This window comes from Meles meles, chromosome 19, assembly GCF_922984935.1.
Source record: "Meles meles chromosome 19, mMelMel3.1 paternal haplotype, whole genome shotgun sequence".
NCBI classification, from domain to species: Eukaryota; Metazoa; Chordata; class Mammalia; order Carnivora; family Mustelidae; genus Meles; species Meles meles.
Genome location: NC_060084.1, coordinates 18,369,466 through 18,386,318, shown reverse-complemented (window position 1 = coordinate 18,386,318; position 16,853 = coordinate 18,369,466). Strand labels below are relative to the sequence as shown.

The following is a 16,853-nucleotide window of genomic DNA, read 5'->3' as shown; positions in this document are numbered from 1 at the left end:
GCCCTGCGGAAGTTGTGGGCAGAGGCAGCCTTCTGGCCGCAGCTTAGTGGATCATCAGTGGACACCTGGCCCTAGCTGAGCCAATCAGGTATGCTCCCTCCGGAATTTGAAGCAGACCGTGAGGTCACTGTGGGGGTAGGGCTGCCACCTGCCAGGAGCAGGAGCTAAGGGCAGAGTAGAGGAAGCTGGTTTTTAAAGAGGTTTGTAAGAGACACAAGAACGCGGGGCCCCAGGGAGAGCAGCTAGGGGACACATCGTGCTGATGGGAAGATGGACTGCAGCAGGGCAGGGGAAACGGTTGTGGAGAAAAGAATGAGAGACGGTTTTCAGGCTGGGAATGCCCTGTGCACACTGAGAGGTTGAAGGAATAACCCCCTGAAGAGGAAGGGACTGACACTGCCAAGTTAGGGACACCACCCAGAGGGACAGGGCTGAGCCCTGTTGAAGGGACTGGCCGCAGGCAGGACATGACCATGACTCCCACATCACATTCCCTTCTATCAGACCGTGCCGAGCAACCTCCTTGTGTAACCTCAGTATCCGTTCCCTGCAGAATCCCCTCTCTCGTCTTCCCTGCCTCCAGAACACCCGCCATCAGTGCCCCTACCCAGACTACAGGGGTCACAGAGCACTCGGTATGGGAGCTGTGTACCAGCTCGTGGGCTGGGCCGGCCTGGTCCCTTGGACCTCCTCTGTCTGGGCCCACAGTAGGGGGTAAGGGGAGGAGTGCCTGCAGCAGCACTGTCTTTCCAGGCTCCCTTCCCCTTGTGCCCTCAGTTCCTTTCTCATCGCTGTTGCTTGGACATTGACACTGGGCAGTGCCTCCCTGCTGCCACGGGTGCAGCTCCCCCAGCCCCAGCCCTGCAGAGGAAGGAAGGGGAGGGTGTGCTCACCTTGAGAGAGGAGCAGTAGGCCAGGCTGAGGGAGGCCAAGGGGGCTGGAGCCCTGTGCCCTGAACCCAGGGCCTGGGCCAGGCCCTGCCCGCTCACCAGACAGCACTCTGCCAGGTCCAGGCTGCGCAGTTCCCGCAGCCCCCCCAGCGCTGTGCATCCCGCATCCGTCAGCCGCTGCAGCTTCCTCAGACAGAGGCACTGCAGGTGCCCCAGGCCCCGGCCGATGGCCAGGAGTGCGCCATCAGCCAGTTCTGAGCAGCCGCTGAGGTCCAGGGAGGTCAGGCCCGACTGCAGACGGCACAGGGCGGTCACAGCCTCTGTGGAGAGGTCCTGGCAGCCGTGCAGCCTCAGCTCCCGCAGCTGCAGCCCGGCCACCCCGCCCAGGGCCTTCAGGGCCTCGGGGAGCAAGCCAGTGCCGCTCAGGTCCAGGGCATGCAGCCTACCAGCCCTCTCCTTCACGAATCGCAGCAGGTTGTGGAAGGAGAGCTGAGAGGGGGAGGAGTCTGGGGGGCCACAGGAGCCCCGGGCTGGGCGTAGTTCAAAAGTGAGGTGACAGTAGGCCAAGGAGAGGCGCTCCAGGCTGGGGGCACAGCTGCTGAGCCGGTTGAAACTGAGGTCAGTCAGGTCCCGCAGGCCGGCCAAGTTGAGCTCACACAGGCCACGCAACACCTGCCGGACCCGCTGCGCCGTCTCGGGCTGCGCGAGCAGCGTGCCCGATGTGAAGAGGCTGTGGCAGCCACTGAGGTCGAGGCTATGCAGGGCCGGGCAGCCCAGGATCAAGGCCACAAAGGAGGCCTCCGTGGGGCTGCCCCCACTGAGGCACAAACTCTGCAGGTGGGGGCCCAAGTGGTAGGCGACAGACTCCAGCACCTGTTGCGAAGCTGGCGAGCCATCCAGGCTGGACAGGCCGATGCAGGTGACGCCCCTGAGGCCCAGGCTCTTGATGACCAGGAGGGAGGCGAAGGACACGGGGATGTTGTACTGCACATTTGTCTAAGGGGCAGCAGCAGGAATGGAGTTAGCCCTCTTGCCTCAGAGGGGGTTGGCCATCAGGTCTGGCGGCCAGTTATTGGCAGGTCAGAAAAGGGCCCTGTCCCAGTTGAGGACCCAGTGTCATGTGTGGTTGAGGGGGTGCTGGTGGGAAGTGGGGGGTGGGAAGACAAGTCACTCCGGGGCTCAAAGGAGATGACTGCGAGGGGAGGGCAGGGAGATTATCGACAGATGGGACTAGATGCCCGTGGACGGGTGGGGACAGGGTGGGGAGCTGGCATGCTGGGCACAGGGGGCTGGGGTGGCCTGGAGGAGAGCCAGCAAAGCTCCCAGGGGGCAGAAGGACTAAGTGTGCTAGATCCCAAACTTTGGGACCTTCCGAAGGTGGCCCTGAGACCCGTGGCCTCGGTTCCTTCTGCAGGGAGTCAGCTCAGCATTACCTAAGAAATCAGCCTCCCCCCACTTTTTCCAGAGACTATAAATAGCCCTCAGAACAGCTGAGGGCATTAAGAAGCAAAGCAGTTGTCACTTCCCACTACTGTGGGTGGCCCAGGTGCCAGAGGTCTAGGGCAGGCAGTGAGGCCTAGGTCCCCTGGTGACCTAAGTAGCTCAGCCACTTGAGTGTTTGTGAAAAGGGGGTTGTGTGTGTGTGTGTGTGCGCGCGCACGTGCATAGGGGTGCACCAATGTGTGTGGGCCCTGCAGGCTCCAGAGTTCAAGATGTGCTGGGCGGGGTGTATGTGTGTGTGTCTGTGACTGATGTGGGGTGGAGCCTGGAGGTGAACTCAGGGCTAGGTTGAGGCGGAGAGAGCCTGGCTTGTCTAGGAGTTTGGGGAGCCCCCATTTTCATAGACTTGTCCCTGATTTTGTGCCAGAGGGAAGTTATAGCAGGCGTGGGGGAGGGAGAGGAGGGTTTGGCTTCTTTTCTACCCCCGATGGATGGCCAGGCCACAGGCAAGCAGTACTCAAAGGCTGTTTCAATACAGCATCGTGATCCTGATGCAGGAAAGCAAGCTCTCTAAAAAACCTGTCCTGTCGGTTACTGCAAGAACAAGCTGATGTCCCCTGCTTGTGCCCCACAGAACGTCATCAAAAGGGACTCAGAAAGGTAGGATGACACACAAGATGCACGCCTGTAAGATACTTATCAGCGGAATCTCCCAGGAAGACACGGGAAACCCATTCCTGGGTGGAGAAACCAGGCTGACTTCTGCCAGAGAGAGAAGCAGCTCCCTGTGGCTGTCATCAAGGGACAGAGTGTGTGGTAAGAAATGGGGGTCAGCTCCTGACCACTTCCACGGGAATGAGGGGTCAAGCCAGGCCCCCTGTCCAGACCCCATTCCCATTCCCGGGATGTGGTCCTTGCAGACTAAAGGTGCACTTGCCGCAGCTTCCCCTCGTGGACACTGGGAGGCAGTGGGGGGTGGGAACCCCAAGGGCCTGGCTCTGGGAAGGTGATTCAAGGGGATGAAAAGATCAGAGGGGAAAAGTTTGAGAAAGAAAGGCTAAAGCTGGCTGCCAACAGAGGGGCCAGTCCAAGGATGGAGAGTGAGCGTGGCTACAGGTACAGAGCAGGGCCCGTTGCTGAAGCAGCACTGCCCCTGAACTTGTGTCATGTCCCCCACTCCCATCCCCACCTCCCAGGCTCCACCAGCTGCTGTCCTTCTTTGCCTTCCTTCCTGAGCCTTGGAGGCCAGGAAATGTTCTCATGTTCTCCCCCTCTCCCACTGCCTCCCTATGAACAAGGTAGGTGAACAGCTGAGGGGGAGGGCACTGGCAGTCAGCCTAGAGGCAAGTCCAAGGGCAGACTGGTGGCAGGAAAACCCACCAAACACAGGGGCAGGGCCTGGTCTGAAGGACTTCCAGCAGCTATTGGGAGATGTGTGAGAGTGTGTGTGTGTGTGTGTGTTGAGATCTGAGACCACCTCCCTGCTCCCCATTGTTTTTCTTGATGGGGAGGGGGCAGCCTCTAAGCCATCGCCCAGGTGGTCTGCCCTGGACTCAATGTGCAGTGCCCAGGAGCAGCCCTTTAGGGATACTGATCGTCTGTGGGGAGCAGAGCAGCAAGCAGAAGCAGCAGGCTCCTGGGTCACTGCGGTCTTTGGCCCCAGCGTAGGAAGGTCCCCCTCCCCAGGCCCTAGGCAGATGCTTCTGGAGCTCCAAGGGAGGACTGCAAGGTTGTCTGCTCCAGCTGCAGCTGCCCTATTCACAGGGAAGCCAACCAGCCCCCATCTCGTCCTTTTCCAGAGCTGGCCTCTTAGGACTAGATGCCAGGTCATTTGGGAAATGCCCCAAATCTGCTGAAAGGGACACATAGCCCTTGACTGTGAGAGGCCAGGGTTCCACTGCACCTCATGAAGCCCTGAGCTGAGATGGCAGGCTTGGAAAATCATTTGCTAGAGGAATGGCTCTCCTGTTTGCTGGCACGGGAATCCAAAACTAACATGCCTGTTCTCCAGAAGAAAATATATGCCCTGGAACCCAGGGGCTTTGGTCTCTAGAGAGGAATTAGACCTTGGGGGTCATTTCCAGAGGCTCCTCTGGGCCTCTATAAATACCCCGGGCAGGAGAAGGGAGTGGAGGGCAGAAGCTGAGCTGTCCAGAGTTCTTCACAGTGACTGGCCCAGTGGCAAGCAACCAGGGCTCTCCCCGAAATGGGCAGAGCCTGTGTGTGTGTGTGTGTGTGTGTGTGTGTGTGTGTGTGTGTGTCTGGGGGAAGGTTCTGCCTTTGTCTACCTTCTTATTTGAGAAGAGATAGGATTAAGTGGGAGCAAGTCAGGGGGAATAAGAAGTCACCCATCCAGCATCCTAGCCTGGCCTGGTGAGGCATACACCCCAGCCATGCTTTGGTGAGCCAGAATCTTCAGCAGCACCGACTAGCAGGAAGTGCTAATTTCTTATCCACCTGCCCATATCTGGGCCCTGGGAGATGGTTCCTGCTAGTAAATTCTGCAAATTGCTCTCTGGGACATGGTGGTGGTGGGATGTCAGCAGAGCCCCAGATGCCCTGTACCTGTGGCTTGTCCTTCGAGGACTCCCAGCCCAGGTGAGGCTGAGTTCTGACGAGACACCAAACAGGTCTCTGTGTCTGGAGCTCACAGCTGGAACAGCCCGAGGGCTAAAATGGTGGCGGACTCTACCATCTCAAACTTCGCCCTCCTTCTCCTCACTCTCCTATCCCATTCCACTCTACTCTTGACCACCCACTTCACTTTTCCCCTCTCCTTCTTGGCTGGACTCCAAGAACCTCTCCCCTGATTACCTCTTCTTGGGGTCCTGGGCCCCTGCCCCCATCATGCTGCTGTGCCCATTCTTCTTGCCCTGCCAAGATGAGACTGCTGCCTCTTCTGGGTCTGTGCTAATTCTGCCCATGGAAGCCATAGTCTCCCCTCTTGTCTCCCCCACTACCAGCTCCTCCCCTGGCTCTCTTCCCCCTGTCTCAAGGTTTCTCCCCAAGCCCACCATTCTCTCCAGTCCCTGATGCAAGGGCAGCACCGTCCCCTTACTCTGACATTCTCAGAGAGAATTCTCAGAGACGATCTGTTCTGTTTCAAAAAGAAGCCAAAGCCATCGAGTGGGGAAGGCCCTCCCTTTGCCATGTTCACATCCGCCAGCCAGCTCCCTTAACCTCCTTCCCTCTCCAGGTCCTAATTCTCTTCTCTCGACCTGCTGGTCCTGCTCCCACCTTCTGGCATAGGAATGGGCAGTCCCTGCCTTTCCGCTGCTTCTTCCTCAGTTTACAAATACCTCAGGGTCATAACTAACAAAAGGCCTCCCTTGATCCTGCCCCACCCCCCACCACTCCTGCTTCTCCCCTTTCCTCTGTCCGCAGGCCTCTTGGAAGCACGTGGGCCTGCCCACACCACGCTAGCCACCTTATTAGACTTCTTGCCTCACCCACTCACCCCTCTCTCACTCCCCCATGGGACCTCTCATTCCTGGCAACAGCTCCCCTCCAGCAAAGTCACCAACATCTGGGGGCTCCTCTGCAGACCTCCCACAAGTGTCCTTTCTGCCGTGCCACCTGCTGTGGATGGCCAGTCTCCCCCATGCTCTCTCCCACTGGGCGTTCTGTGGCTCTGCCTGCCTGGCTCTCCTCCTACCTTCTAGCCCGCTCCCCATCAGCCTCTTTCGGGACCACCAAAGAAGAGAGAGACCCAGTCCATAGAGGATTGAGTTCCTTACTGTACATTCCGCCCCAACACACACACACACACACACACACACCCCTCCCTGATCTTTTCATCCCCTTGAATCACCTTCCCCACCCACTGGGATGGATCGTCCCACTCTCCTTAAATCTGAGAGAGGGAGCCAGGCCCTTGGGGTTCCCACACCCCACTGCCTCCCAGTGTCCACACACACGTGCGTACACACACATACACGCATGCACGCACACATGCGCATGCACACACTCTCCGTTGCCCTCACGTGCACCCTAGCAGACTGCACTCCATCACATCCCAACTTCTTTATTTGCAGTCCACATCTTTTTCCAGAACACAGAGCCTGGGACCTCGCCAGACACATGGATGTATCATACTTCCTTTTAAATTCACTGTCTGATCCCCTGGTGCTGCTCCTTCTCCTGAGCTCTCACTGCCCTCTACCAGGTCACCCGAGTCAGAGATCTGGGAGCCGTTCTAGACCTCTCCCTCACTCCCTGCCTCCAGTGAGTGAAGTCCCTTGCATCTCAACCCCCTCCACTCCCGCCTCACTGCTCCTGCCCCAGGTCAGGTTCCCGCACCATTGCTTGGAAATACATGACAGCAGTTTCCTCCTTATGGGAGTCCTGGTCCCCGGTCTTTCTTGGTCCTGTCTGGCCTTTGTACTCTCATGCTGGTCCTTATGAAAGGTGAACTGATCATGCTCTTCGGACCCCTCGGTGGTTCTCTACTCCACGGGATGGAGGCTGAGCCTCCCAGCCAGCACCTCCTCAGCCCGGCTTTCCCACGCCCGCGCCCCCTCTTTCCCGGCCCTGAGAATGGCAACTTCTAATGCTTGTCTCACGCTGCCAGGCCTCTCTGCTTGCTGCTTTTTCTGTCTGGTCACAGTGCTGGGGCGGTAGGGGGCTTGGTCTCACTGCTCACCTACTTCTGTTCTTTAGCGGATGTGTATTCCTCCGTCTAGACTCAGCACAAGCATCCCCTGCTCCATGAAGTCTCTTCTGAATCTTCTGGGCACCCCCGTGTCCCACACAAGACTCCAGCGCGGTGCCCCTACTCACTCTTCTTAGCTCAGGCTTCCCTCCCTCTCACTACCTGTTCTCAACCAGTGGAGGAGTGCCATGCCTCCCCCGGCCCTGCAACCCCGGTGGCCAGCCCAGGCCTCCCCCAGCCCTGCAGCCAGAGTGGCCAGCCCAGGCCTCGGCACAGACAGCCAGCATCCCTGTCTGAGGGAGCGAGGCCTTTCTGAGCGGCTCTGGTAACTCTCCCGATTCCTTCTGCCCTGCGACTATTCCAAGCCTCTGTGCTGAGACCTTTCTTGTCACTCCCCAAGACAACGTGGCCTCCAAATTCACCCATCAAAGAGGCCACTAGCCTCAGAGGAACATCCTCAGCAAACGGTTCCACACTGCCACCCGCTCTCCTCCATGTCCCGAGCCAGAGAGGTGCCATCCTCCCCACCCCAGCCCAGGCCAGGCCTTCTATTACCCCGGGTGGCATCTGCCCTTTCTCCTGTCTCTGCTTCCAGCATTCACATTCACCCCTCCTCTGTGACTCTCCTTAGCATATGGACACATCTGAAATTTATCCCAACGAAAATCCTTTGTGGAGTCCCCTCAACCTGTCCTTACTGCCCTATTTGTTTCCTTCCTCTCATGGGGAAGTTTCTTGCAAAGGAGGTCACTCTCTACAAGCCCTTTCTTACCTCATTCACTCTTCCACCCACCTGGCTTTTGCCCCCAGATGCCAAATGTTGCTGAAGTCACTGGGGACCTCCCTGGACATCAGACATCATGGACACTGTTCTTTATTTTCTGGACTCTTCGTGGGATTTGACACTGTCAGTCATCCACTCGACACTGTAAATGCTCTCCACTTTTGATCCCTGGGACTTCCTCTGGAGGGGCCTCCTCCCTTCCATGCCCTTGGACTGGTTTACTCTTCTGGGGTATTCTGCAGCCCGCTGTTCCTATGGCTCTTCAAGTGCTTTCTGGGGGATGTTGCTTGGACCCATGGTTTCAAGCTCCACCCGTTCCTGAATGGTACCCAACTCTGCATTTATTACCAAGACCCTTGTCTTGAATTCCTCACTCAGAAACCCAACGACCAACTGCATCTCACCATCTAGATGTCTCACACTTGAAATTTTCAACAAGTCCACATCAAATTGCTTTAGACACTGAGCTCAATGACACTGGATAGATAACGTGACAATAGACCCTACTTATATATGCACATTTAATATGTGACCGAGGAGGAGTCCCACGCAGCAGGGAAGGGGAAGAGTATATATAAATGGTATTAGGGCTCTTTGAAAACTAATCAGTTTAGCTTCTTACCTGAGAGAATAGATCAAAATGACCTTTACAATTAAAAAATTACTATAAAAATTCAAGCCATGAAACAGAAGAAACACTTTTGTTGTGAACCTAAAACCTGTCTGAAAAAATAAGTCTAATTAAAAAAAAACAAACAGAAGAGACATCTGAGTGTATATCAAATCATGAAGAAGCAAGGGGTCTCTAAATTTAAAAAGCAGTGGAAGAAATAAGAAAGCAAAAGATGTTCAGAATCAACAACATAGAAATTTAACCTCTGTGTCTCAGAAATAAGCTTGTATCCACAAATCAGAGGCAAATACGTTGGGAATATATTTCAATAGATATGTAAAAGGTTCATCTCTTTAATATAGAAAAGGTTCATACAAATGGATAAGAAAAATACTAAGATGCCAATGGTTAAATGGATAAAGAACAGAAATAAACAAGAGAGGGAAATATAAATGGGAAGCTAATGAGAAAACTGTTCAACCTCAGTAGTGATCAAAGAAGTCAGAGTGAAAACAAGGAGCTGTTACTGCTTGCCTTTCGAACTGTCGCAGATGTCTGCATTCACTTCTGAGCTGGGCTGTCTCCCCACATCCCGACTCACCCTCTCCAGTCCACTCAGCGCTGGAGTTCTAAGACATCACACCATCTCACTTCTCTGCCTTAACCTTCCTTTACAGGCTCTCGGAAGATAATTGGGCCCCAACACGAGGGCCAGCTTGTGGTCTGACCCGTTCCCCTCACCCATCTCCCACCCCTTCTACGCACATCTCAGTTCTAGTCTTAGGGAACTTATGTGGTCATTTCCATCATTTCCAGAACTATTTCACACCTTGCTGCCTTTCCCAGTGCTGTCACCGGTTCCTGGGAGATCAACCTTTCCCCTCATCCTATTCCATTGGGAAGCCTTCCTTCCCTGATGCTGCTAGTCTCCTTTGGACGTCCTTCTTCCTGTTCCTGGTGCACCCTTCATTCCAGTGTCACAGCACCAAGCACACGACATCACCAAGCTTCATGCACTTGCTTTTCTCCTTCACTGGACTGAGAGCTCCTTGGGGCAGGGGATTATGTCTTACTCATCTGTAAAGTCCCAGCACTGTACCCAGAGTCAAGTGTGTATGAATGTAACGTATGTATATGTATGCATGGATGAATGAATGAATGGACGACGTACGAGCAGGGCCATGAGCAAACTGGAATGAGAGACAGCTGAGAATGGGCTAGGTGAGGCTAGCCACCTTACCTCCCGAAGGGCATTCTGGGCTGCACAGTACCAAGCCCGGCTCACGAGGGAGGCCTCTTTCTGATCTGACAGAGGCAGAAAGCTCAGAATATGTGTGAGCATCTGAGGGAAAAAGACAGGGCATTGGGAACTATTAGAGCTGGGGGCCCTTGGAAACTTCTCCAGCTAATAGCACAGTCAGTCTGAGGGGACTGGAACACTGGCTTCTAGATCATCTTGAATCCTAAGCTTCATGGGGTCTTCACTTCCCCCTCTCTTGCCTCCAGGCATCTCTACTGTTGAACAAACCATTCCTGAGAATTACCTGGACGCAGTTTTGTACTGACCGATAAAAAGCAAACTTCCTGCTCAGTTTGGTAAAAAGAGCCTGGGCATTAGGACCAGTAAACCTAGTTCAAATCCTTACTCTATCAACTGTCCTCTCTGAGCCTTGTTTTTCCTAATCTGTAAAATGGCAATGGTAGTGAAGTTTAAATGGGTTGTGCTGAGAATTTAATAACATAGTAAAGGGTCGGAGCGCCTGGGTGGCTCAGTTGGTTAAGCATTTGCCTTCGGCTCAGGCCATGATCCCAGGGTCCTGGGACTGAGTCCCGCATTGGGATTCCTGCTCCGTGGGGAGCCTGCATCTCCCTCCCCCAGCTCTTGTGCTCTAGCTTTCTCACTGTCCCTCTCAAATAAATAAAGTCTTTTTTTTTTTAAGATTTTATTTATTTACCTGACAGAGAGAGATCACAAGTAGGCAGAGAGGCAAGCAGAGAGAGTGAGAGGGAAGCAGGCTCCCCGCCGAGCAGAGAGCCCGACGCGGGACTCGATCCCAGGACCCCGAGATCACGACCCGAGCCGAAGGCAGTGGCCCAAACCACTGAGCCACCCAGGACAGCAAGTCAGGTATCCTCCTCTGATCTTAGGAAACCATATCCCTTCCTCCTGCCCTCAAAGGTCAGGCTCTGGGTCCTCCCTCTTGCCATTTTCTCCACTGTCAGCTCGCCTTCTCAGCTGACTGTTATGATCCCCAATAGGACCCAGCTCAGGCCCTCACTTCACCTATGCTCTGTAAGGCTGGGGGTCATGAGGTTGGAGGCCCTACAGGGAACTGGGGAGGGAGTCACTTGTGAGGCCAAGAATGATCTAATATTAACTGTTCTTCTGGAATCTTCCCTCTTGGACTCTTGTGACATTGTGTTTTCTAGAGCTCCACTCTCCAACTCCAAATGCCCTGTTTCTGGAGTCTTCTGTGGCTCCCATGGCTCAGACCTGGTCTTTCAATCTGTTTACTTCCTAGGATAGTAAGTTCATTTGCATGGTTTCAACAGTTACCTCTATAGGAGAAACCAACAATTCAGTATCCCCATATTGTCTCACCATTCATGTGCTAGTCTAGTGTTGCCAATCGTCCATAGGATCCATCATCTAAATGTTTTACTATCACTTTCATCTCAACCAAAATTCACATTCTCAGTCCAAAACATCCCTTGCTCCCAACTTTCCAGCACCTGAGCTTCAATGCCACTAGTGCATCTTGCCTGAAGATCCTGATTAATACTGTGGACTCTTCATGCTCTTCTGTCTCTTGCTGTCAGATATAGGTGTACAGCACAGGCTTAGGCCAGGATAACTTAGACATTCAAATCCCAGCTCTGGAAGCACCTGGGTGGCTCAGTGGGTTAAGCCTCTGCCTTCGGCTCAGGTCATGATCTCAGGGTCCTGGGATCGAGCCCTGCATCGGGCTCTCTGCTCAGCAGGGAGCCTGCTTCCTCCTCTCTCTCTGCCTGCCTCTTTGCGTACTTGTGATCTCTGTCTGTCAAATAAATAAATAAATCTTTAATCTTTTTTTTTAATCTTTTTTTTTGAAAGATTTTATTTATTTATTTGACAGAGAGAGAGATCACAGGTAGGCAGAGAGGCAGGCAGAGAGAGAGAAGGAAGCAGGCTCCCTGCGGAGCAGAGAGCCCGATGCGGGGCTCGATCCCAGGACCCTGAGATCATGACCTAAGCCGAAGGCAGCGGCTTAATCCACTGAGCCACCCAGGCACCCTAAATCTTTAATCTTTAAAAAACCAAAAAAACAAATCCCCGCTCTCTCTACTACTTCCAAGCTGTGGGACCTATGTGACCTCAGGCAAGGTAACTGACCTCTCTGAGCTTCAGTTTCCATTATATATATATATACATATATATACACATATATATGTGTGTGTGTGTATATGTGTATATATGTGTGTGTACACACACACACACACACACACATATATATATATAGGTGTGCTTGACACTTAGTAGATGTTCCATAAATGGTTGCTGGACTGCTGTTACTAATATTTCTACCTTTGAAATTTTAGCACCTCAGTAGCCCAGATCTTTATCACCATACACCGGGATTCCTCCTACAATCTCCCACCTGACCTCCCTGCTTCCAGGCTCAGCCTTGCTAGTCAATTTGCACATAGTGACAAGGTTAATTTTCCTTAAAAAACAGCTTTTATGGGCACCTGAGTGGTGATCCCAGGGTCCTGGGATCGAGCCCCATGTCAGGCTCTCTGCTCAGAGGGGAGCCTGCTTCCTCCTCTCTCTCTCTCTCTGCCTGTCTCTCTGCCTACTTGTGATCTCTATCTGTCAAATAAATAAATAAATAAATAAAACAAAACAGCTTTTAGTCTTAGCACATCCCTGATGAAAACCTTCAGGGTATCCAGTACCCTCAGGACAAAATCTCCACTCTTGGGTCAGCAAGACCCCAAGCAAGACCTTGCCAGGCCCTATGCCTGACTGGACCCCTGACCCCAGAGCTTCCCCAGTTCAGGCTTCCCATTGTCCTACATACTATGCCTATTACCTTTTGCCTAGGTAGGCCTCTTTCCAGGAATGCCTTTCCTTAACCTTGACGTCACCAGCCCATTCTAACCTCTTCTTCCTTTCTTTGATCCCTAACACAGAGAAGTTACTTAGCCAATAGTCATTAGATTGAATTAAAGATGGATAGTGCTCTATCTCTATTTTCACCAAAGCCCTCTACCTCAATTTTCACCAAAGGTTTGCCCAGGTAAGGAGTGGGGAAGATAAAGCAGATCTTCACTACTGAGAAGATTGGGGAGAACTGCCTTCTGGGTCAGGAAAGCTAGGCATGGGAAAAAGAACACTGATGAGATTGGGACTGACTAAGCCCCCAACCCCAGGGGGAGGCAGGGAAGCCTGTCTGAGCCAAGTTAAGACAGTGGCCATCCAGGGGCGCCTGGGTGGCTCAGTGGATTAAGCCTCTGCCTTCAGCTCAGGTCATGATCTCAGAGTCCTGGGATCGAGTCCCGCATCGGGCTCTCTGCTTGGCAGGAAGCCTGCTTCCTCCTTTCTCTCTCTGCCTGCCTCTCTGCCTACTTGTGATCTCTCTCTGTCAAAAAAAAAAAAAAAAGACAGTGGCCATCCTGTCTTCTGGGGCTCAGCAACCAACCCAGAAAGCAACAGGAGAGGGCAATAAACTGTCCTCACTGAGGGGACGGAGCATGGCTCTTTGAGTTGAGAAAGGGGGTAGCTTTTCTAAAGGAAAGAGGAGGCAATGGTAAGGGTGGGGTCACCATCCTATGAACCCTATCCTAAGGGGCTACTACTAGAGATATGACTGGTTATTCCTGGGATCTATGTAGTAGACATCCTCTGATGCCCAGGAGATAAAGGATGCCATGGTAGGTGGCTAAAGGAGGTAGAAGCTGTCCTATTCTTGCTAAGGGGAAGAAGCACCGTTCCAGGACCGATGAGGAAAGGGTGACTTGTCTCCCGTGGACCACGGGAGGGGGCTGACAACTTTCAGCCCCTGGGAACAAAAATCTATTCGCTCTCTCTGGCCAATGGCGGCAGAGTGGCCTTGCTCCAAGCTAAGGAAAAGGAGCAAACATCCCACTGGGTGAAGGAGGTAGGGACAGCCATCACTACGGACTGAGGGAGTGGGGATCAGCCCTGTCCTAGGTGAAGTAATCCAGCGACTGTGCCCGGAGTTGATGGAAGGGGTCAGTCTCCCGCCGCCAGGGGGATGGGGCAGCCGTCTTTCTGGGCAGAGGGAATGGAAAGATCATCCCAGGGCTCCAAGGAGGTTAAGATCGGTTACCCTTCGGGGACGAGGGGATGGAACGGACATCTTCCAGAACTGAGCGGGAGGGTGGCCATCTCTAGAGAAGGGGGTAGGCAGAGACCCTGTCCTCGCTGAGGTGACACGGCAGCCATCTCCTGGGGCCGATGGGTAAGGAGAGAATGGTTTCCCCAAGCTAAGGGGATGGGATGGCCCAAGGAGGGGCCGTTACCCATAGCCTGCAGGTCCTGCGATCTCGATCCCTCCCGCCTGTAGTTTCCACCTGGCGGGCGGAGCCGGGCGAGCTGTCTGACAGCCCCTCCCCACAACCTGGGACCCCGAGGGCAGAGCCTGTTCCAAGCCGGGCCTCAGGGCGGCCTCCTCTCACCTCCAGGGGCAGCGACTCCGCCATCGCATCCCTGCCACCTCCGCCCCCGTGCAAGGCCTTCTGGGAAGTGTAGTCCTACCGACTCTGGGTGCGGGGAGGGACTGGGAAGGAAATGGACCATCCCCACTTCCGTCACAGTTGTGACGATTTGCGTCTGCACCGGAAGTGCCTGTACTGCCGATGTGGTACCTACTGACCGCGGTTTCGGTCGCTCTCCCTTGTTATCCTCGCTGGTTGTTAGCGTCGCGCCATGGCGGTAAGGAGGGCGGATAGGGCGGGGTTCGCAACGGCAGAGGATTCCCGGGTCTGGGAGACTAAAAACAGAGGAAGGACATCGAAGGAAGCGGATCTGCCAGAGGGGGGCGCCATGCAGTGGCCAGACCATTCTAGAGCTAGCGGGGTGGGGGGAATGGAGTGGCGCACCGCCATACCAGAAGTGGTGCGGGAGGGGAGTGGGCGTCAGTACCAGATTGTACCAGACCTGATAGGGGACCTTAGGGGCTTGTGAAACGGGTGGGCGTCAGCCAAGATCTGGAGGGGCGCACTATTCAGCGCCACTCAGGAGCTCCCCTTGAAGGGGTAGTCAGCCCAAAGCTGGGTCTCAGCAGGAGAGCTAGGAGATACCAGCCTAGTGTTGGATTGTTCCAGGGTGAGCAGGAGGCGATCATCGGTAAGGGTGTTGCACAGATACTGTCAGCCCTAAACAAGGTGGACTGGAGGAGGTGTGGGCATCCCAAGGATTGTGCTAGATTTGAGCACCATGGGGATCTGGCTTAGGTGCAGGTTTAATTCTGTACCTGACTAGACTGGGGAGGAGGGTGAGGAGGACCCTGCCTGAGGAGGGCTCTGACAGCATCTTAACCATCCCTGTGCAGCCCAAGGGCAAAGTGGGCACGAGAGGGAAGAAGCAGATATTTGAAGAGAACAAAGAGACTCTGAAGTTCTATCTGCGAATCATACTGGGGGCCAATGTAAGTACCTACCTCCTTGCCTACCCGATATCCCACAGTCAGCTCTGGTGTGTGGGGTGGGGGGGATGGTGTGTGACAGCCATGTGTCATTTTCAAAACTGCAATTAAAAAGAAATGAGAATGGGGCATCTGGGTGGTTCAGTTAAGCGTCCGCCTTCAGCTCAGGTCATGATCCCAGGGTCCTGGGATCAAGCCCCGCGTTGGTCTCTCCACTCTGTGAGAAGCCTGCTTCTCCCTCTCCCACTCTCGTTGCTTGTGTTCTTTCTCTCGCTGTCTCTCTCTGTCAAATAAATAAATAAAATCTTTTTTTTAAAGATCTTTTTTTTAAAAAGATTTTATTTATTTATTTGACAGAGATCACAAGTAGGCAGAGAGACAGGAAGCAGGGGGGAAGCAGGCTCCCCGCTTCGCAGAGCCCCTGAGGCAGCGCTTGATCCCAGGACCCTGAGATCATGACCTGAGCCAAAGGCAGAGGCTTAACCCTCTGAGCCACCCAGGCCCCCCTAAATAAATAAAATCTTTAAAAAAAAAAAAGAAAAAGAAAAAAAGAAATGAGAATGGATCCGGGCACAAAGAAAATGCTGAGTAGTCAAAACAAAACAAAGTAAAAAATGAAAGGAGGGTTTGAGAGTCAGATGGACTTGAGCCCAGTCCATCCCAACCCAGATACACAGGACCTTCTTTCTTGGGCTGACATATCAGAGGGGATTCTGGGTACTCAGAACTCAGGGAAGAGACCCCTTCCACCCACCAACCCTAAGAGAAACAACTGTCTCTTACCACAGCCTGGCCTAACTCTTGGTCAGAGTCAAGGAAGGCCTTGTGGTTTAGGGTATCTTTTGATCACAGCCTGATCGTATATCTGCTTACAGGCCATTTACTGTCTTGTGACCTTGGTGTTCTTCTACTCATCTGCCTCATTTTGGGCCTGGGTAAGTGTCCCCTATCCTGGGAAGTGGATAAGCATATAGGATTTCTGGCTGGTCTTTGATACCATTCTTTTTCTGCAGATGGCCCTGGCCTTTAGTCTGGCAGTATATGGGGCCAGCTACCACTCTATGAGCTCGATGGCACGGGCAGCCTTTTCTGAGGATGGGGCCCTGATGGATGGTGGAATGGACCTCAACATGGAGCAGGGCATGGCAGAGTGAGTGTCCCCCGCTGCCAGCCCAGGTGAGCGGCCCCAGGGCTGGGGTGTTGGGGCCCAGATAGCCCAAGACCCACAACTGCCCGCAACTTGAAGAGGGTAGAAGGGAGAGGAACTGGGGCCCATGTACTATTTTTGGCCCTTTCAGCCTCCCTTCTATCCCCAGGCACCTTAAAGATGTGATCCTACTGACAGCCATCGTGCAAGTTCTCAGCTGCTTCTCCCTCTACATCTGGTCCTTCTGGCTTCTGGTGCGTGGATTGTAGGGCTCCCAGGAGGGGGCTGGAGCATCTAACCCTTCCCTTTCATTTCCTGTGCCTGGCTTCAAGTTCCCTTTTCTGTCCTAGGCTCCGGGCCGGGCCCTTTATCTCCTCTGGGTGAACGTGCTGGGTCCTTGGTTCACGGCAGACAGTAGCACCCCAGCACCAGAGCACAATGAGAAACGGCAGCGCCGACAGGAGCGGCGGCAGATGAAGCGATTATAGCCAATGACATTTTGGCCACAGGCTGCATGGCCCCCATGCCAGGAGCAAGGAGGGCCTAGTCCAGGGCCCAGAAGCAGTCTAAGGTATAGGATTGTTGAATAAATGGCTCAGAATGTGGCTAATGGCTGTGTGGGTGATAATGGAAGGGCGAGGCAGGAAGAGCCAGTCCTTTGGTACTAGCCTCCAGCTG

General features: G+C 53.9%; 2 protein-coding genes across 3 annotated transcripts; one reads left to right on the top strand and one right to left on the bottom strand.

Annotated features, from left to right (window-relative positions):
• Positions 1 to 621: 621 nt before the first annotated feature.
• LOC123930501 (F-box/LRR-repeat protein 20-like) lies at positions 622 to 14,102 on the bottom strand. Its single transcript, XM_045986730.1, has 4 exons — positions 14,061 to 14,102; positions 9,619 to 9,720; positions 894 to 1,886; positions 622 to 696 (listed from the first exon to the last, which is right to left on the bottom strand). The coding sequence occupies exons 1-4, from the start codon at positions 14,082 to 14,084 to the stop codon at positions 622 to 624; spliced, it is 1,194 nt and encodes a 397-aa protein (XP_045842686.1). The 5' UTR covers positions 14,085 to 14,102.
• Positions 14,103 to 14,198: 96 nt separating this feature from the next.
• Positions 14,199 to 16,780, top strand: TMEM208 (transmembrane protein 208). Of its 2 annotated transcripts, none has more exons than XM_045986952.1 (6): positions 14,199 to 14,316; positions 14,936 to 15,031; positions 15,904 to 15,963; positions 16,042 to 16,178; positions 16,345 to 16,429; positions 16,526 to 16,780. In XM_045986952.1, the coding sequence occupies exons 1-6, from the start codon at positions 14,311 to 14,313 to the stop codon at positions 16,661 to 16,663; spliced, it is 522 nt and encodes a 173-aa protein (XP_045842908.1). In that variant the 5' UTR covers positions 14,199 to 14,310; the 3' UTR covers positions 16,664 to 16,780. The 2 variants fall into 2 exon arrangements, with proteins under 2 accessions (XP_045842908.1, XP_045842909.1); XM_045986953.1 differs by lacking the exon at positions 14,199 to 14,316 and adding an exon at positions 14,570 to 14,730.
• The last annotated feature ends 73 nt before the right edge of the window (positions 16,781 to 16,853 follow it).

Bases quoted from the DNA above. Each gene is read 5' to 3' on its own strand.
- LOC123930501 (XM_045986730.1), bottom strand. From the start codon at position 14,084: ATGGCGGAGTCGCTGCCCCTGGAG. The intron at 9,721-14,060 runs GTGAGAGGAGGC...TTTTTCCCTCAG, and splicing joins CGGAGTCGCTGCCCCTGGAG to ATGCTCACACATATTCTGAG. The intron at 1,887-9,618 runs GTAAGGTGGCTA...GCTGCCCCTTAG, and splicing joins CCCAGAATGCCCTTCGGGAG to ACAAATGTGCAGTACAACAT.
- TMEM208 (XM_045986952.1), top strand. The intron at 15,032-15,903 runs GTAAGTACCTAC...ATCTGCTTACAG, and splicing joins GAATCATACTGGGGGCCAAT to GCCATTTACTGTCTTGTGAC. The intron at 15,964-16,041 runs GTAAGTGTCCCC...CTTTTTCTGCAG, and splicing joins CTGCCTCATTTTGGGCCTGG to ATGGCCCTGGCCTTTAGTCT.